Genomic DNA, 18,037 nt, shown 5'->3' on the forward strand with positions numbered 1-18,037 from the left:
TTCCATAACATTTATAGAGCTGAAGATTTAGTATTGAAAGAGAAAACAAAATTGTTAGGAAAAGCAAGTTCTCATAGAACATTTTACCTTAACACTTAAATATTTAAGCAATTTGAACAATAATTTGATTTCAGTATTTCTGGAAAGAAATTGTAATTGTCTGCCAGGGAGGCAGCCTCAAATCCTGCAGGATATTTAGCCCTTGTATATGGTTTGCCGATCCCAGTGGTATTCTTGTTTCTTTGACGCCGAAGAGTATATGAAATGATTTAATCCAAATAATCCAGTGATTAATCAATTTAGAACCATGTGGCTGTTCTAAGTCTTGAATGAACTATTTTGATAATGATATTAGATATCTTGAATCTCTTATCAAATGTGAAGGGTCTTGGTTTGTGGATGACTAATCCAAGTAGTCATCAAATGACGTCATAAAGTCGTACATAAATTCTGAAAAGAAATCGAAGGAATACCAACTGATCATTTTTATGAATCTATACCTCTCATTGAAACTTTCTGCTCACTTTCTGATGAATGAGTATTTTGTTAACTAGTGTGCTCTCTGAAAAGGTATTTTAATTGGTCTCCTTCAGCTATTGAATACATTTGAACGAAATACCTAGTAAGGTAATCAATTAAACATTCATGCCTGATGAAATCACCCACATATTCCAATAAACTGGACATTATTCTTAAATATAACTGCTTTTAAAAATACAAGTGGGGGCGGGCCGCGGTGGCTCAGCGGGCAAAGTGCTTGCCTGCTATGCCGGAGGACCTCGGTTCGATTCCCGGCCCCAGCCCATGTAACAAAAACGGAGAAACAAAATACAATAAAACAAGAAAATGTTAAAAAAAAAAAAAAAAAAATACAAGTGTAGAAACCACAGGTTTTAATCCATTTGATGGAATTTTCATGTAGGATTTATATAGAAGAGCTTAATAGATGATGGCCTTGCATTAACAATGTCAGAATATTTCCTAAAACAAGTATTGAAAATTCTAAATATTATTTTCAGTATGATTGTGCTGCCATTTTTATTAATGGAGGAACCAACTCTGAAATTGTAATGCAGGTAATTGGAAAAGTGCTTTAACTTATAGATTTCTACTTCTATAGATAATTTTCCCAAAGTATGTATAATCTTTAAAGTCCCCTCTAACAATGTCACATTTATTGCATTACAATATTATTAATATATTTGAAGACTCTAGATTTGTTTTTCATGTAACATGGTTCTCTGCATAAAATAAGAACATTTTGGGATCATTATTTACAACATCCTTCAGTAATCCTTTTAGTCCTTGGTGTGAAGTGCTTGTAGTGGTTTAAGACACACTGTCATCCAAGGAATTTTTAAACTGCAGTATGCTCCTTTATATGAATGTGAACTTGCCTTTATGAAGAACAAAAGAAGAATGTTGCAGATATCATAAAAGAATAGAGAGGATGTTCTCCTTTATAGAGTGCTACAATTTTCTCTCTAGCTTTAAAAAAAATGCAGGTAATACAAAAGTACATTCTCATTGGGAAAGATTCAGTATAGAAGTATCAAAAGGTAAAAAGTCCAACTTCATTCTACAACTAATGATTTGAAATACAGCTTTACTCTTGCTGTGTATTTCTGTATGGATATATCCTGATTGTTTTTAATATTAACTTGATTGTTTTTAACATGAATTGATATGATGACATAAAAGAAAATGTATTTGCTACCTCATCATCTTACTGACTTAGTTATAAGTTTCTCTTTTGAGCAAACACCCCAGTTAGCCCTGCCCTGAGTATAACCATAACTGCAAGGCCTATCTTTTCATATACTTGGATGATAACAGCTGTCTTTAGTTTCTCCAAATGGCCTTTGCTGCTTCTGCTTTTTGTACTGTTTAGTTTAGAACTGCCAATCCCATCTTCGTGGGAAAACCCTCCCCTCTGAGTCACAATAAAGGCAAGAGCTCAGTATCCACATATGCTCTTCTCCTTCCTCCCTCCACTAACCCTCATGGGAGCCTAACTTAGGTAAGCTCTAGGCCCCTTAGCTGCCCTTATTATCTGTTCCCCCCACCAAACCCTTTGATCTAACAAAAAGTTGTTTCATGTATTCTCAGATGTCTGCTGTTTTTTAATTCTCACTACCTGAAAAACTTCCACATAACATCCCAAACAATTGGATTTTACCATATATGTTATTTGACAACTGCGTAGGTTTTTGTTTTTTGTGTTTTTTTTTCATTTAATGCTGTATCTTGGAGGTTTTTCAATATCACTGTACATAGATCCATAACATAGTTGTATTTTAGTTTATTTAACCACTTCCTATATTTGACACTTAGGTCAATTCCATATGTTTATGAATACAGTGAAGCAATAAACACCCTTGTATGTAATTATTTAAGCACACATGTGAGTATTTCTCTAGGATAGCCAAGAAGTGAAATTGCCTGATATGCAGTTTAAATTTTGTTTGAGTTATGAAATTGCCTTTCCAAAAAAAGTTTGCCTATTGAATTTCCAGTGGAAGTATAGAGTAAAGCCCACTTCCCAGAGCCCTTGACAGTATTTGATATTATTTGCCCATTTTTATCTTTAATATTCTGGATGTAAATCCATAAAATATATATACCTTTAAAATATGTTTTATTTTTAACATTCATTCTTCTTGCCAGTGAATGGCTTAAGCATGATCATGGGATATAATGATGACATGTCCCATTCTGTTTCTTGTTTTTTAAGTTCATTTTTTATATCTTTCGGCAAACATTTTAAGTTTTTATAAGGTCAAATCTGCCAGTCTTTTCCCTTGTGGATTTGAGGATTTGTTATTTCCTTCCTAAGCTTCCTGAGACCTTCTCTACTCAAGTGCAATTGTGTCTTGGTTGCAATTCACAGAAAATTCCACCTCAGTTGTTTTAAATAAAAAGAAAAATGCGTTACCACATTGTGATGGTTGGGTTCAAGTATCAACTTGGCTAGGTGATGGTGCCCAGTTGTCTAGTCAGGCAAGCACTGGCCTAACCATTACTGCAAGGATGTTTTGTGGCTAGTTGATAAACCAGAAGGCTGGTTTATTAAATCATCAGTTAGTTGATTGTGTCTGTGACTGGTTACATCTACAATCAACTAAGGGTGTATCTTCCACAAGTGAGAGTATCCAGTCAGTTAGATTTGATCCAATCAGTTGAAGACTTTTAAGAGAGAAGAGAGAATTTTTCCTGTCTCTTCAGCCAGTGAGCCTCTCCTGTGGAGTTCGTCTAGACCCTTCCTTCATCAGAGTTGCCACACTCTCAACCTGCTCTGCAGATTTTGGACTCTTGAGTCCCCACAGTTCCATGAGACACCTTTATAAACCTCATATTTACAGATATCTCCTGTTGATTCTGTTTCTCTAGAGAACCCAGCTTAATACACTCACCTATCAAAAGTCCCAAGTTAGGGCAGCACTAAGGTTGGTAAATTTGGTGGCTGAACAGTATCTTCAACAAGCCTAGCTTTTCTGTCTTATTCTGGCATCTTTAGTAAGCTGACTTTCTTAGTTGCCCACAGGGTCACAGAGTTCAAGTTCAAGCCATGCCAGCAAGACACAGCAATTACCAGCATAAGGTCTCACTTTGAGGGCCTGCTCTCCTTCACCCCTCAGCCCCCAGCAAATTTCCTTGCATGTCTCATTGGCTACCATTATACCACATAATCATACTTAAGCTATTCACTGGCAAGAAGAATGAATGCTAAAACTTGCTAGACCAATCAAGATTTATTTCTGAAACACATGGGAGACAATTGAGCAATTGCACAAAATTGGTGTTCTGCGAGCTAAGAAAAATGTATTTATTGTTGCAATACTTCTTAAAAAAAGTATTAATATTTCTTAATAATTAAAGTGTTGTTTAAATGCATAAAAATTTTATTGTTGCAAAGGCAACCAATACTGTTTGCGAAACCCAAGTTTTAAAGATATTCTATATATTCCTCTAATATATGTGTGTGTGTATGTAACATATATATATATAATATATAATATACATATTATATAACTTCTAGCCTTTTATTCCATCTAGAGTTTATATCTGTGTTTTGCATGAGGTCAGGTTTCAACTCAATTTCTTCCCCTTAATGATTAGTTTACTATACAAACATCATCATTTCCTTATTGATTTACAATACAATCTTTATCCAAAGCCAGATTCAAATATTTACATAGATATATTTAAGGACTATCTATTCTACCACACATTGGTGCATATTGGTATAGTCCTGCCCTGTTAAAATCGCTATATTTAATTATTAAATTGTGATATGTATTAGGGTAATTTCTCTCTCATTATTTTTCTTTTTTATGGTGATTTTGGCTACTCATGCAGATTTGAGCCTCCACATGAAACTCAGAAGAAGTTTGTCAACTTCTATTTTTAAAATCCTATCATCATTTTGATTGAGATTGCATATATTTTATGTTAATTGTGAAAGAATTTTTACCTTTATAAAAATTGATTTTCCTCATTCATGAATATAGTATGTCTTCCCATTTGTTTAGGTCTTCTCTTAAGTCATCCAGTAAAGTTTGTATCCATTGACTCCACGCTTTGAGTTTCTACATACTGATCCTACCTGTGCTACAGATTTGTTCTGAACATGTGTTAGGATACAGTTTCCAACAGTTTTGTTTCTCTCTGGATATAACTCTGTCTATTTTATAATTTCTACAGTATGTCTTGTTCTCTTGATTTTTTTTTCTTTTTTCTTAAGTTACGCATTTATTTTTTTACAGAGATATATTATAAATGTAGACATAGTTATACATTTAGGTATATAGATATGGATGTGATGATGGTTCTGGATATAGATGAAGACAGAACAATAGTAGATATCTTTTCTGTAATGATGGGATTTTAGATGGCAGTTAAAATAGATAGCTATGCTCAATCTGCCATCTTGATCTGTTCACATTTCCTCTATTAATTGATAGACTGATTGCATAGTATATTCAAGGTGTATTTATTGCTTATACGGATATTGAGAGCTATTCTTAGTTCTGCCCCAAAACACATGAAATATATTTTAGAAGACAAGGTAATAATACACAAAAAGTTATACACTTGTGCTCTGTGGTACACACCTAGATCTCCCAGTGAATTGGGATGATGGTAATAGATAAAAAGAGCTGTTTTCTTTGTTATAGCTTAAAGCACTGACTGATGCTACCAGATTAGCACATGAAAATTTGGAAATAAATCAACTGACCAGAAAATCTTTACAAGATTATTATTGGCAGATAAGGTATGTTTTGGGCCATTTGTGATTTCATCAAGAATTTATGTTAAGTAACTTCTTTAGACAGAGTACTGCATTTGCTGTGAAAGATATAAAATAATAGGACAAGATCCCTACTCTTTAGACAATGACAAAATGGCTCCAATATTTCAAAGTATTTAAGGACTATTTTTTTGTGTAAAAACTTTTCACAGTAGTGCCATGTGAAAATAGTTGTAGTTTTAATATCTATTATTTTATTTTATTTTAGGTGTTTATCTCAAAGCCTGTCTACTCAAGTAGTCTCCTAAATGCCTCACTTCAAGCCATGCTCCATACAGAAATCACTGATCTTTCTAAAATAATAACTTCCTCAATGGCTCCCTAATTTATCTCCAAGACAAATTACGGTAGCTATAGCATGATCAGTAATGTCCTGTATAATCTGACTCCAGTTTAACTTCTCCAGCCTCATGATAAGGCTCTCTTCACTTGAACTTTATGGTTTCTTCTTTTAATTAATATATGCTATCTAATACTTTCCTATCTTTGTTTTAAGGAGTCTTATTTCTGGAATGTTCTTTCTCCCACTTTCTGCCTAAATTTGCATCAGCCTACAAATTTTATTTTGTGTTACTTCCTCAGGAAGGCTTTTATTTGCCCATTAGATTAGGTTAAATTTTCTTTCTCATATAGTACTTTGTATTTCCCATTTTGTTACACTCATCACATTTGTAATTGTTCTGTCTTTCCCTCCTGGAATGTCAGTTCCCAGCACCTAAACAGTGCCTGCTACATAATAGACTTCTATTATGTATGTATTGGTTTGAATTGTCATATACACTATGAAGTCTTTTCTTGCTATTAACTACCATTCTCTAGCTTATGTGTACTTCTATCATAACACATTTTATTGCATCAAGTAATTTACTCTCTGTAAGATTGTTGAACCCAGAGAACATATCATTGTCTCTTTTTTCTCACTTGGCCAGCATTGTGCCTGGCTTGTAGTAAGCACCGAATAACTATTTATTAAATGAATGAATAAATAGGCTTTTTTTTGTAGCATATGACAAACCAGAGTCTCTCAATGTCTTTCTCAATGAAAACAACTAAAAATGTCTGATAAATGCAAAAAACATCTTTATAAATGTACTTTTGAAATGACAAGAATGCAAGGAATCTACAAAAGCTACAACAAAGTGAAAGGAAGAATCCTGGAAAATTAGGGATAGGTAAAGTCCGCTTTCACACTGACAGCATTTGTTAAACACTAGTAATTTTGAGCCATCATTCAAATGGCTTTATAGAGTGTTGAAGGCAAGAGATAAAGCCAAGTTTAGCCTAATTGGAAAGTCTAACAGGAGATAACTGTAAACAGGGGTAAGTCTTAAGAAAGGAGGAATGATAAGGGGATGACAAAGAAACTTGTCTTTGACCAGAAAGAAGAGGAAAAATTCTCCTTTGAGAATTCGTTATCACAAACCATACTTTATGAAGATTTAGGGCCTCAATTCACTCTGTGTCATCTAAAATCTCAGGTTTAGAATTTAATTTAAAATTGTCTCAAATTGGTAGTGGCACCAGACAATTTAAAAGGAGAATATATATCCTTTCTGGAGAGTGCAACTTTAACCCTAGCTCAGAGATTTTTCACAGATGTGAAGTTCTAAGAGCATGAATTTACAGTTAAAAAAATCAGAACCTCTTCTCCCATCCCACAAAACCAAAGACACCATGAGCAAGAGCCAGCAGAAATAATCTGACACACAAGCAAAAACTTAAAATAATTTAATTATCAGATACAAAAAATAAAATAATTTTGTTTAATATAATTTAAAAATAAAAGGCAAGCTTGAAAATAAGGTAATTACTAATAGTAGTTAACCAAAGATAGCAGCATAAGATGCTCCAAGGTGTTGTTCTCCAAGAATCTTTGAACAACTAGCAAAAAGTGGCAGAGCAATCTTCCTGAAAATTCCAGGAAACATTTAAAGGGTTGTAATAACTGGGCAAGGACCAAATTAAGAAAAGACAGCTTTAAACACAGTGGGAGAAGGTCCTGTACCCAAATTGGACACAGCCTCACTCTCTGTGCTGTGTTTCCCACTGTGTTCCCTCTATAGGTCCCTGGCCGCCTTCTGTGGAGCAGAGTAACTGCTATTCCCACACTAGAGTAACTGTAAGTCGGTGTGAATCAATTGGGTGGCAACCTAAAAGATTGAACCAGGACACTTGTCTTGGGTTTGCTCTCCCAGATCTTGCACTACAAACAAAAAAGCAGCTTGCAGAAAGCTAAAGATGTGTAAGAAACAAGTCAAAGAAGATTGGGGTGGAAAATTGCTTGCTTTAATTCTTAGTATAGAGCACATGGGAGGGGGAGGAAGTTTATTTCACAGGGAGTAGAGGGAACATTTGAATTCTTATAAGCACAGGAATTCCTAAGACCATGAGCAATCACCAGTCCAGGACAAGATGCAGACTCAGAAAAGGCAGAGACAACTCTACAATTTATGTTTAGCTTTGGCTAATCTTATTAATAGGAGGGTTGAATTCTGCTGGAGAGCAATAGCCAACACAGAGCCAATTTTCAAAGACTGTGAAAGATAATTTTTACATCGGTTTTCATTAATTCCTGGCATTTACAGAAATCTCTGTTTTATCACTAACTGTATGCAAATTTAAGAGACAATTCAGGGGCTAAATCCCAGAGTTAACACTTTAAAATATTAAAATGCACAGTGTACAACAATCATTTATAAGACAAAGAAACAGGAAATGACCCATCTAAAGAAACAAGATAAAAATCCAGAAACCATTAGTGAAGTTGGCCAGACTTTGCCTATGCCAAAGACTTGAATGATCCTCATTATACTCAAGGAGATAAAGGCAAACAGAAGAAAGAACTGAAATTATCAGGAAAATAATGAATAAATAATATGAGAATCTCAATTATTAGAAATTTTAAAAGGGACCGAATAAAAATACTGGATTAAAGACCATGGTCCCTGAAATGAAGAATTCCCTAGAGGGTTTAACAAGCAGATGGGAGCTGGTAGAAGAAAGAATTAGTAAACTCAAACTGAAATGATCAGGCCGAAAACAGAGAGAAAAAGGATGAAAAAAAAAAGTGAACAGAGCTAAAGACACCTGTGGGACTGTAGGAGCTTTCCCTAGCTCCCGCCTGGGGTCTTCCTCACAGCGAGACGGGGGAACTCGGTAGTCGACCGGTCCCGGGGGCTCGAAGGTCTGGAGGGCACGCGAGACGAAGAACGACTCGCGGGAACTAGAGGAGCTGGCAAGGCGTGCGCACCAGAACGTTTATTAGAGGAAGTACAGAGCTTTATATAGTGGTGTGGCGGAAATGGGGGGGGGGGGGCCAGGGGAGGCGCGCTGCGTGATTGGTGAGGAGGCTAAGGGGTGGCAGTGAGGGATTGGGTGAGCTGAGAGCAGAAAGGTCCAATGGAATAGCTTGAATATGTTGCTAGGCAGAGAGCTAGAGGAACGGGGCTGAAATTACATCCGGCATGGGACAGCATCAAGCATATGAATAAATTCATTATAGGAATCCCAGAAGGAGAATAAATATAGAAGGTTACAGAGATAATATTTAAAGGAATAATGGCAGAAAACTTACTAAAGTTAACAAAAGGCATGAATATATGTATTTAAGTATCCCAATGAATCCCAAACAGGATGAGCTAGAAGAGTACCATCCAGACATACGGTGATCAAACAGTCTAATGCCAAGGAAAAGGACAGCGTTCTAAAAGCTTCAAGAGAGATAGTAACATGTTATATGCAAGGGAGTCCCAGTAAGATTCCTTCCCAGAAACAATGGAGAAAAGAAGATAGTGGTTTGAAATATTTAAAGTATCGAAATAAAAGAAAATTGCCAGGCATGAATTTTATATCTGGAAAGGGAAGTCTTCAGGCTGAAAAGAAATGTCACTTGATAGTGGATCAAAGCAGCATAAAAAATGGTAAAAGTAACCATAGGAGTAATTATAAATGCCAATATTACTGTATTATATTTCTGATATGTAACTCTACATTTTACTTCTTACGGGTTCTAAAATTGAAATATATAAAAAGTAGTGATTAACCTCTGGTTTTGAATATACAGTGCATATGGTTTTGAATATACAGTGCATAAACATACAACTTACAACAAGTACACAAAAAGGTGGGTTGACAGAGGGATATAGAAATAGTGTAACTATTTGCTATTGAAGTTAAGTTGATATCAAATCAAAGGTGATTGTTTCAGACTTATGTTGTTAAATTTAAGCACCATGGTAACCACAAAGAAAATATATGAAAAATATAGACAGAAAGAAGTGAGAAGGGACTCAAAAAGGTACAAAAATAAATAAATAAATAAATAAATAAATATGAAAGTAGACTTTAATGGAAGAATTGAGAGACAAAAGAAAAAGCTATAAGAATTGCAAAGACCAAAGGGAAAATGGCAGAAGAAAATCCTGCATTATCATAGTTATTTTAGATGGAAATGGATTAAACTCTTCATCCAAAAGACAAAGATTGGCAGAATGGATTAAAAAAAAAAGTGAGACCCACAATAATAGGCTATTTACAAGAGACTCACTTTAAAATAAAAAACACAAGTAGGTTGAAAGTGAAAGAATGGGAAAGTATATATACCATGTGAATAGTAACCAAAAGAGAGCTGGGGAAGCTATATAAATATCATATAAAATAGACTAAGTAAAAAAAGTTTCAAGGTACAAAGAAAGTAACTATATGCTGAAAAAGGGACAATCACCAAGAAGACATACAACTATATATATATGTATTAAGAATGTATATATATATATATACACGCACACACACATACACACAGTATTAATGGCAAGGCCCCAAACTATATGAAGCAAATATCAATAGTTTGAAGGAAAAAATAGACAGTTCTACATTGATGGTAGGAGACTTCAGTATACCACATTCAATAATAGAACATCTAGACAGAAGGTAAATGAGAATGTAAAAGTCTGAAATGATACTTTAAACCAAGTAGACCTAACAAACACATGTAGAACACTTTACCCAACATGTATCATTCTCCAGGATAGTCATATATTAGATTACAGAACAAGTCTCAATATTTAAAAATACTGAAATCATTCAATGTATCTTCTCTCACACACAATGAAATGAAGCTAAAAATCATTAACAGAGGAATAACAGGAAAATTCACAGATATATGGAAATTTAACAATATACCCATAAAACTATCAGTGGGTTAAAGAGGAAACACAAGGAAAACTGGGAAATGTCTTGAGGCAAATGAAAATGAAAACAACAAAAACTTATCACCTGCCAAAACTTATAGGATACAGCAAAGGCAGTGCTGAGAGGAAAATTTATAACTCTAAGTACTTACATTTAAAAAAAAAAAAAACCTCAAAAAAAAAACCAAAAAAAACCAAGAAGCTATCAGATCAGGGACTTCACCTCACAACTTAAGGGTCTAGAAGTAGAAGTACAAACTAACCTCAAAGTTAGAAGAAGAAAAGGGATAAAGATTAGAGCAGAAATAAATGAAACAGATCACCAAAAAAAAAAAAAAAAGAAAAGAAAAGAAAAGAAAAAGGAAACAATAGATTCAATGAAACAAAAAGTTGGTTCTTTGAAAAACTTAGTAAAATCCAAAAACCTTTAGCAAGACTGACAAGGGAACAAAGAGAGAACACAAAAAACTAAAATTACGAATAAAGTGGGGGACATTACTACTGACCCCACAGAAATAAAAAAGATCATGTGAGGATAATATGAACAACTCTGTGCCAACAAGTTAAATAACCTAGATGAAATGAACAAATTCCTATAAACAGATTACCTGCACTGAATCAAATTCCTGTAAACAGATTACCTGCACTAAATCAAGAAGATACAGATATCTCAGCGGATCCAAGGACAAGTATGAATATTGAACCAGTAATCAGAAACCTCCCAACAAAGAAAAGCTCAGGATCAAGTTACTTCACTGGTGAATTTTACCAAATATTTCAAGAAGAATTAACATGTGTCCTACTCAAACACTCCTCTAAAAATGGAAGAGGAGGGAACTCAATCTGTGAGGCCAAAATCACCCTAATACAAAAGCCAAATAAAGATACCACAGGAAAAGAAAATTATAAGCCAACACCCCTTAGGAATATAGATGCAAGAATCCTCAACAAAATACTATCCATACAGAATCCATTAGCACATTAAAAGAATTATAGACCATGACCAAATGGATTTATCCATTCTATAGTCATTCAGTGTAAGAAAATTACTGTAATACACCCACGTTAATAAAACAAAGGGACACAACCACATGATCATTTCAATTGATGCATAAAAGGCATTTTTTAATATTCAGTATCCCTGTTTTATAAAAACACTTAGAAAATGCAAGATATTTAAAGAAGCCCAATTATAAAATGGGCTAAAGATATGAATAGACATTTTTCCAAGGAGTAAATAAATACAGATGGCTAAAAAGCACATGAAGAGATGCTCATTTTCAGGAGCTATAAGGGAAATGCAGAGCAAGACTAAAATGAGATACCACCTCACACCAATAAGAATGGCTGCTATTAAACAAACAGGAAACAACAAATGCTGGAGAGGATGTGGAGAAATTGGGACACTCATGCACTGCTGGTGGGAATGTATAATGGTATAGCTGCAATGGAAGACAGTCTGGTGGTTCTTCAGAAAACTATCAAGTTACTACATGACCTGGCAATAGCACTGCCCAGAAAGGCTGAAAGCAGTGACACACACAGACATTTGCACACCAGTGTTCATAACATCATTATTCACAATTGCCAAAAGATGGAAACAATCCAAGTTTACCATCAATAGACAAGTGGATAAATAAAATATATATACATAAAATGGAATATTATGCAGCAGTAAGATGATAAGAGTTCAGAGGAAGTTTGGATTTCCTATTTGGTGAGGATGGGTTTATCAGTTATTTTTCTCTTGGGAGCAGTGAAAATTGTCTGAAATTGAAAGTGTTGATGGACATTATACATGATGCCCAATGGATTGAGATGGCTGAAATATGCACTTGAGAAGTAGAATGGTGAACTGTGGTGTATACATGTGATCGAATTTTGTGCTGCTACAGAAAGGAACAAAGTCATGAGGCATGCAACATTGTAAATGAACCTGTGGAACATTATAAGTGATTCAAAATAAGCCAGACAACAAAAGAGCAAATATTGTATAATCTTATCTATAAAATACTTATAAGAAAATGGCAGCCTAGGTTGCAAGCTCTTATAGCAATCACATTTAGTCTGGAGCAGTAATTGTTATTTCTAGATTTTGAGAAGCTGTGCTATATATTTATACCTTGTTATTCCCTGGAACTTTGGGTACCTGTGCAACATGTAAGACTCAGAGTAGGAGTTCTGCAGTTCTGAAGGTCAGCATTGCCACCTATAACAACTGTTAAAGAAATTGGAAAGAGATCAGGCTTCAATTAGAGACAAGAACTAATCCAATCAGGTTGATACTAAGGTAACTCAAGGTACAGTGATAAGGAGGACATTATATTTCAGAACTTCACCTACTCAATAAGACCAAAGGAAGGGAGGTTTATTTTGTCTAGAACCTAAATTTTCTGTAGCACATAATTTAACTCAACTTGTCCGGATAGATCATTTAAGCAATGCAAACTTTTACAGAATGAGAATGGGGGCTTGTAACTCTGTATAGCTTAATGTAATACCTGGATACATTCCAGGGTATATTAAGCAGATAATGAAAAAGTATTGGCAAAGTCCCTGGAGGGAAGGGAGAAAAAATATGGAACTTTAAGCTTTACCACCAGGGAAACCCCTGATACTGTCTCAAACTTTAGGGACTGTCAAGTCAATAGGCCAAGCCCTTGATCTTGAGGTTTGCTCTTGTGAAGCTTGATATGTAGTGGAGAAGCTTAGCCTACCTATAGTTATGTCTAACAATTACTTTTTTGCTCAGATGTGGCCTTTCTTTAAGCCCAGTTCTGCAAGGGACATCATTACTCTCCCCCCCCTACGTGGGACATGACATCCAGGGATGAAAGACTCCCTGGTGACATACGAAATGACTTCCTGGTATGAGCCTGCTACTGGCACTGTGGGATTGACAACGCTTTCCTAACTAAAGGGGGGAAAAGAATTGTAATAAATAAGGTATCACTGGCTGAGAGAGTTCAAATAGTTGAGAGGCTACTCTGGAAGCTACACTTAAATGCAAGCTTCAGCTAGATATTGCTACTTATCCCAGTTTGCCAACCCCCAACCACAATCATTCCCACCAACCCTAAAGAACACCTAGAGCTTTAGCTGAGATTCTACAAAGGTTTCATGTACTATGATCACTTATTAGAAACCTACAAACTCCATATGGGTTCCTAGACTACATATCACAGGCACTACCATAGCAGCCCCAGCCTGCACCTATACCTGCACTGCAATGCATCAACACATTGTTGTGCCCCGCCCTGCACCCTGCATCCTGCTCCACATCCATTCTGAAAATACAAGGTTTAGACTTCTGAAGGAAATCAACTTCTGAAATGAACCAATCAAGATATTTACATGACGCAAAGACAGCAGAAGATCCCTAAGGTGTCATGATGCAGACAGATATAGCCCAGCCTAACAACCAATTTAAAACACCAGAGGAGATACAGATGTTGGAACAACTAATCAAAGATGTTCATATAACTCTACTAAGTAAAGTAAATGGGATGGCTGATAACATAAAGGAGATCAAGAAGATACTAGAAGAGCACGAAGAGGAATATGGAGGAATAAGTAGAAAAATAGCAGATATCGCAGAGATTAAAGATGTTGTAAACTAAATAAAAAACAAACTAGAGATGCACAACAGCAGATTTGAAGAGGCAGAAGAAAGAATAAACAAACTAGAGGACAAAACAACTGATTTTGAACACTCAAACAGCAAATGGCAAAAAAGATGGAAAAATTTTAGTTGGATTTCAGGGAAATCATGGCCAAAACAAAGCACACATATATATAATCACTGGTGTCCCAGAAGAAGAAAAAAGTAAATGGCTAGGAAGATTAGTTGAGGGGTAAAACTTCCAACACTTATAAAAAACATAATTATCCAATCAAAGGAGTTCAGTGAACCCCAAATAGAATAAATGCAAATAGGCCTTACCCGAGACACCTACTAATCAGTCCCTCAAATGTTGAAGAGAGCAGAAAATGCTGAAAGTGGCAAGAGAAAAGCAGTCTACTACATACAATAGTAGCCAGGTTCAGGTTACTCAAAAGGCATAGGTATGAGATCTTTAAAATCCTGAAAGATAGACTTCCAGCCCAGAGTTCTGTACCCAAATTGTCCTTCAAAACTGAGGAAGAGAGCAATATTTTCACCCACAAACAAATCCTGAAAGGATGTGTCGACAAGAGACAAGCCTTACAAGAAATACTAAAGAGAGTTCTGCCAGTTGAAAAAAAAAATAGGAGAGGGAGGTTTGGAGGAAGACACAGAATTGAAGAGTACTAGTAAGGGTAACTTAAAGGATAAAAAGAGAAAGTGGGAAAAGAATATATATATCTGACAAAATCCAAAAGACAAGATGGTGGGTGCATTCAAGAAATGCCTCTTAAGTAATAACTTTGAATGTTAATGGGCTAAACTTGCCAATTAAAAGATACAGATTGGAGGGTACACAGGTAGTTCAGCGGTTAGAATGCCCACCTTTCATGCAAGAGAACTGGGTTCAATTCCCGGACCATACACCAAAAAAAACAAGAAGATACAGATTGGCAGAATGGATTAAGAAATATAATCCAGATATATGCTACATGCAAGACACTCATCTTAGACACAAGGACATAAATAGGTTGAAAGTGAAAGGATGGAAAAAGATGTTCCACACAAGTTGTAGCCAAAAAAAAAGCAGAAGTAGTTATACTAATATCAGATAAAATAGACTTTAAATGTGAAGACATCATAAGAGACAAGACTTTAAATGTAAAGACATCATAAGAGACAAAGACACTATATACTAATTAAAGGTCAATTCACCAAGAAGATATAGCAATCATAAATATTTATGTTGCCAATCAAGGAGCTTCAAAGTATATGAGACAGACATTGGCAAAACTGAAGGGAGCAATAGATGCTTCAACAGTAATAGTAGGAGAGTTCAATACACCACTCTCCTTTATAAATAGAACAACAAGACAGAAGATCAGGAAGGAAATAGAGAAGTTAAACAACTTGATAAATGAATTAGACCTAACAGACATATATGTCATTACACCCCAAAACACCAGGATATACATTATTCTCTAGTGCTCATGGAACATTCTCCAGGATAGAACATATGCTGGGGCACAAAACAGTTCTTTATAAATTTAAAAACATTTAAATTATTCAAAACACTTTCTCTGATCAAAATGGAATGAAGCTGGATATTAATAACCACCAAAGAATGAGAATTTTCACAAATATATGCAAATTAAATAACACACCCTTAAATAACCAGTGGGTCAAAGAAAAAATTGCTAGAGAAATCAGTAGCTATCTGGAGATGAATGAAAAATGAGAATACAGCATATCAGAACTTATGAGATGTGGTAAAGTCTGTGCCGAGAGGAAAATTTGTTGCCCTAAATGCCTATATTAAAAAAAGAAGAAAGGACAAAAATCAAGGACTTAACTGCTCACTTGGAGGAACTCAAAAAAGAACAGCAAACTAACCCCAAAGCAAACAGAAGAAGAGGAATAACAAAGTTTAAGCAGAGTTAAGTGAATGGGAGAACAAAAGAATAGAAAGAATAAAATCAAAAGTTGGTTCTTTGAGGAAATCAATAAAATTGATGGGTCACTAGCAAGACTGACAAAGAAAAAAAGAGAGAGAATGCAAATAAACAAAATCAGAAATGAGAAGGGGTGTGTGAAGAAATTAAAAAAATCATAAGACAATACTATGAACTACTATATGCCAATAAATAGACAACTTAGATGAAACAGAAAATTCCTGGAAATGCACAAATAAGCCACACTGACTCAAGAAGAAATGGAAGATCTCAAGTAACCAATCACAAGTAAAGAAATTCAATTGGTCATCAGAATTCTTCCTACAGGAAAAGCCCAGGGCCAGGTGGCTTCACAGGGGAATTTTATCAAATATTCCAAAAGGGAACTAACACCAGTCCTACTCAAACTTTTCCAAAAAATTGAGGAAAAGGTACACTATGTAACTAATTTTATGAAGCTAATAACATTTTAATACCAAAACTGGGTAAAGATGTTATAAGAAAGGAAAACTATAGGCCAATCTCCCTGATGAACGTAGATACAAAAATTCTCAACTTGTACTAGCAAATTGAATGCAACAACGCATTAAAAGAATTATACACCATGACCAAGTGGGGTTTATACTAAGAATGTAAGGATGGTTCAACAGAAGAAAATCAATTAATGTAATACAGAACATTGACAAATTGAAAGAGGAGAAAAATCACATGATTGTCTTGATTGATGCTGAAAAAGCATTTGGCAAAATTCAACATGCTTTTATGATAAAGACACTTCAGAAGATAGGAATCAAAGGTTACTTTCTCTATATGATAAAGGGCATATATGAAAAACCAATAGCCAGTATCATACTCAATGGAGAGAGACTGAAAGCTTTCTCCCTAAGATCAGGAAGGAGACAAGGCTGCCCTCTTTTACCACTATTATTCAACATTGTACTAGAGGTTCTAGCTAGAGCAATCGGGATTGTCAAGGAAATAAAGGACATCCATATTGGAAAGGAAGAAGTAAAGCTTTCATTATTTGCAGATGACATGATATTAAACTTGGAAAATCCTGAGAAATCTACAACTAAGTTACTTAAGCTAATAAATTCAGCAAGGTGGCAGGATATAAATTAATGTGCAAAAATCAGTAATGTTTTTATTCACAAGCAATGACATAACTGAGGAGTCAGTTAAGGAAAAAACTCCATTGAAAAAAGTATGTTTAAGTACTAAAAGAATCACATATGTAGGTATGGACTTAACTAGGGACCTAAAGGACTTGTACACGAGAAACTACATAGCATTGCTAGAACAAAATCAAAGAAGATCTAAATAGGTGGAAAGATATTCCCTGCTCATGGATAGGAAGGTTAAAGATGGTTAAGATGTCAGTTCTACCCAAATTGTTCTACAGATTCAACTCAGTACCAACCGGAATTCCAACAACCTACTTTGAAGACTTGGAAAAGTTAGTTACTATCTGGAAGGGAAAGAGACCCCAAATAGCTAAAAATACCCTAAAAAAGAAGAACAACATGGGAGAATTAACCATTCTTGACTTTAAAACTTATTATAAAGCCACAGTAGTCAAAACAGCATGATACTAGCACAAAGGTAGAAGTATTGGCCAGTGGAATAAAATCGAGAGTGCAGAAATAGACCACCAAATCTTTGGTCATACTGATTCTTGACAAGGCCCCCAAATCCACTGAATTGGGACAAAATACTCTTTTCAATAAATGGGCATGGAAGGACTGGATATCAAAAGCCAAGAGAATGAGAGGACCCTTACCTTACACCCTATACAAAAATTAACTCAAATGGACCAAATATCTAAGTATAAGAACTAGCACCATAAAGCTTCTAGAAGAAAATGTAGGGAAACATCTTCAAGACCTAGTTTTAGGAGGTAGCTTCCTAAACTTGACACCCAAAGCAGAAGCAATAGAAGAAAAAATTAGATAAATGGGAATTCCTCAAAATCAAATGCTTC

The 18,037-nt window shown here is 35.1% G+C and overlaps 1 protein-coding gene across 7 annotated transcripts in view; it reads left to right on the forward strand.

The window, feature by feature from the left end:
- CC2D2B (coiled-coil and C2 domain containing 2B) overlaps positions 1–18,037 on the forward strand; it is a 153,673-nt gene that overhangs the window by 32,041 nt on the left and 103,595 nt on the right. For all 7 annotated transcript variants that reach the window (XR_013161646.1, XM_077125557.1, XM_077125562.1 and 4 more), the window contains one exon: positions 5,178–5,275. Coding sequence is in view for 6 of the 7 variants with exons in the window: in XM_077125557.1 (XP_076981672.1) it covers positions 5,178–5,275 (98 nt within the window). In the remaining variant the exon portion in view is untranslated. The remainder of the gene's footprint in view (positions 1–5,177; positions 5,276–18,037) is intronic.

Source organism: Tamandua tetradactyla, chromosome 13 (genome assembly GCF_023851605.1).
Source record: "Tamandua tetradactyla isolate mTamTet1 chromosome 13, mTamTet1.pri, whole genome shotgun sequence".
In the NCBI taxonomy this organism is placed as follows: domain Eukaryota; kingdom Metazoa; phylum Chordata; class Mammalia; order Pilosa; family Myrmecophagidae; genus Tamandua; species Tamandua tetradactyla.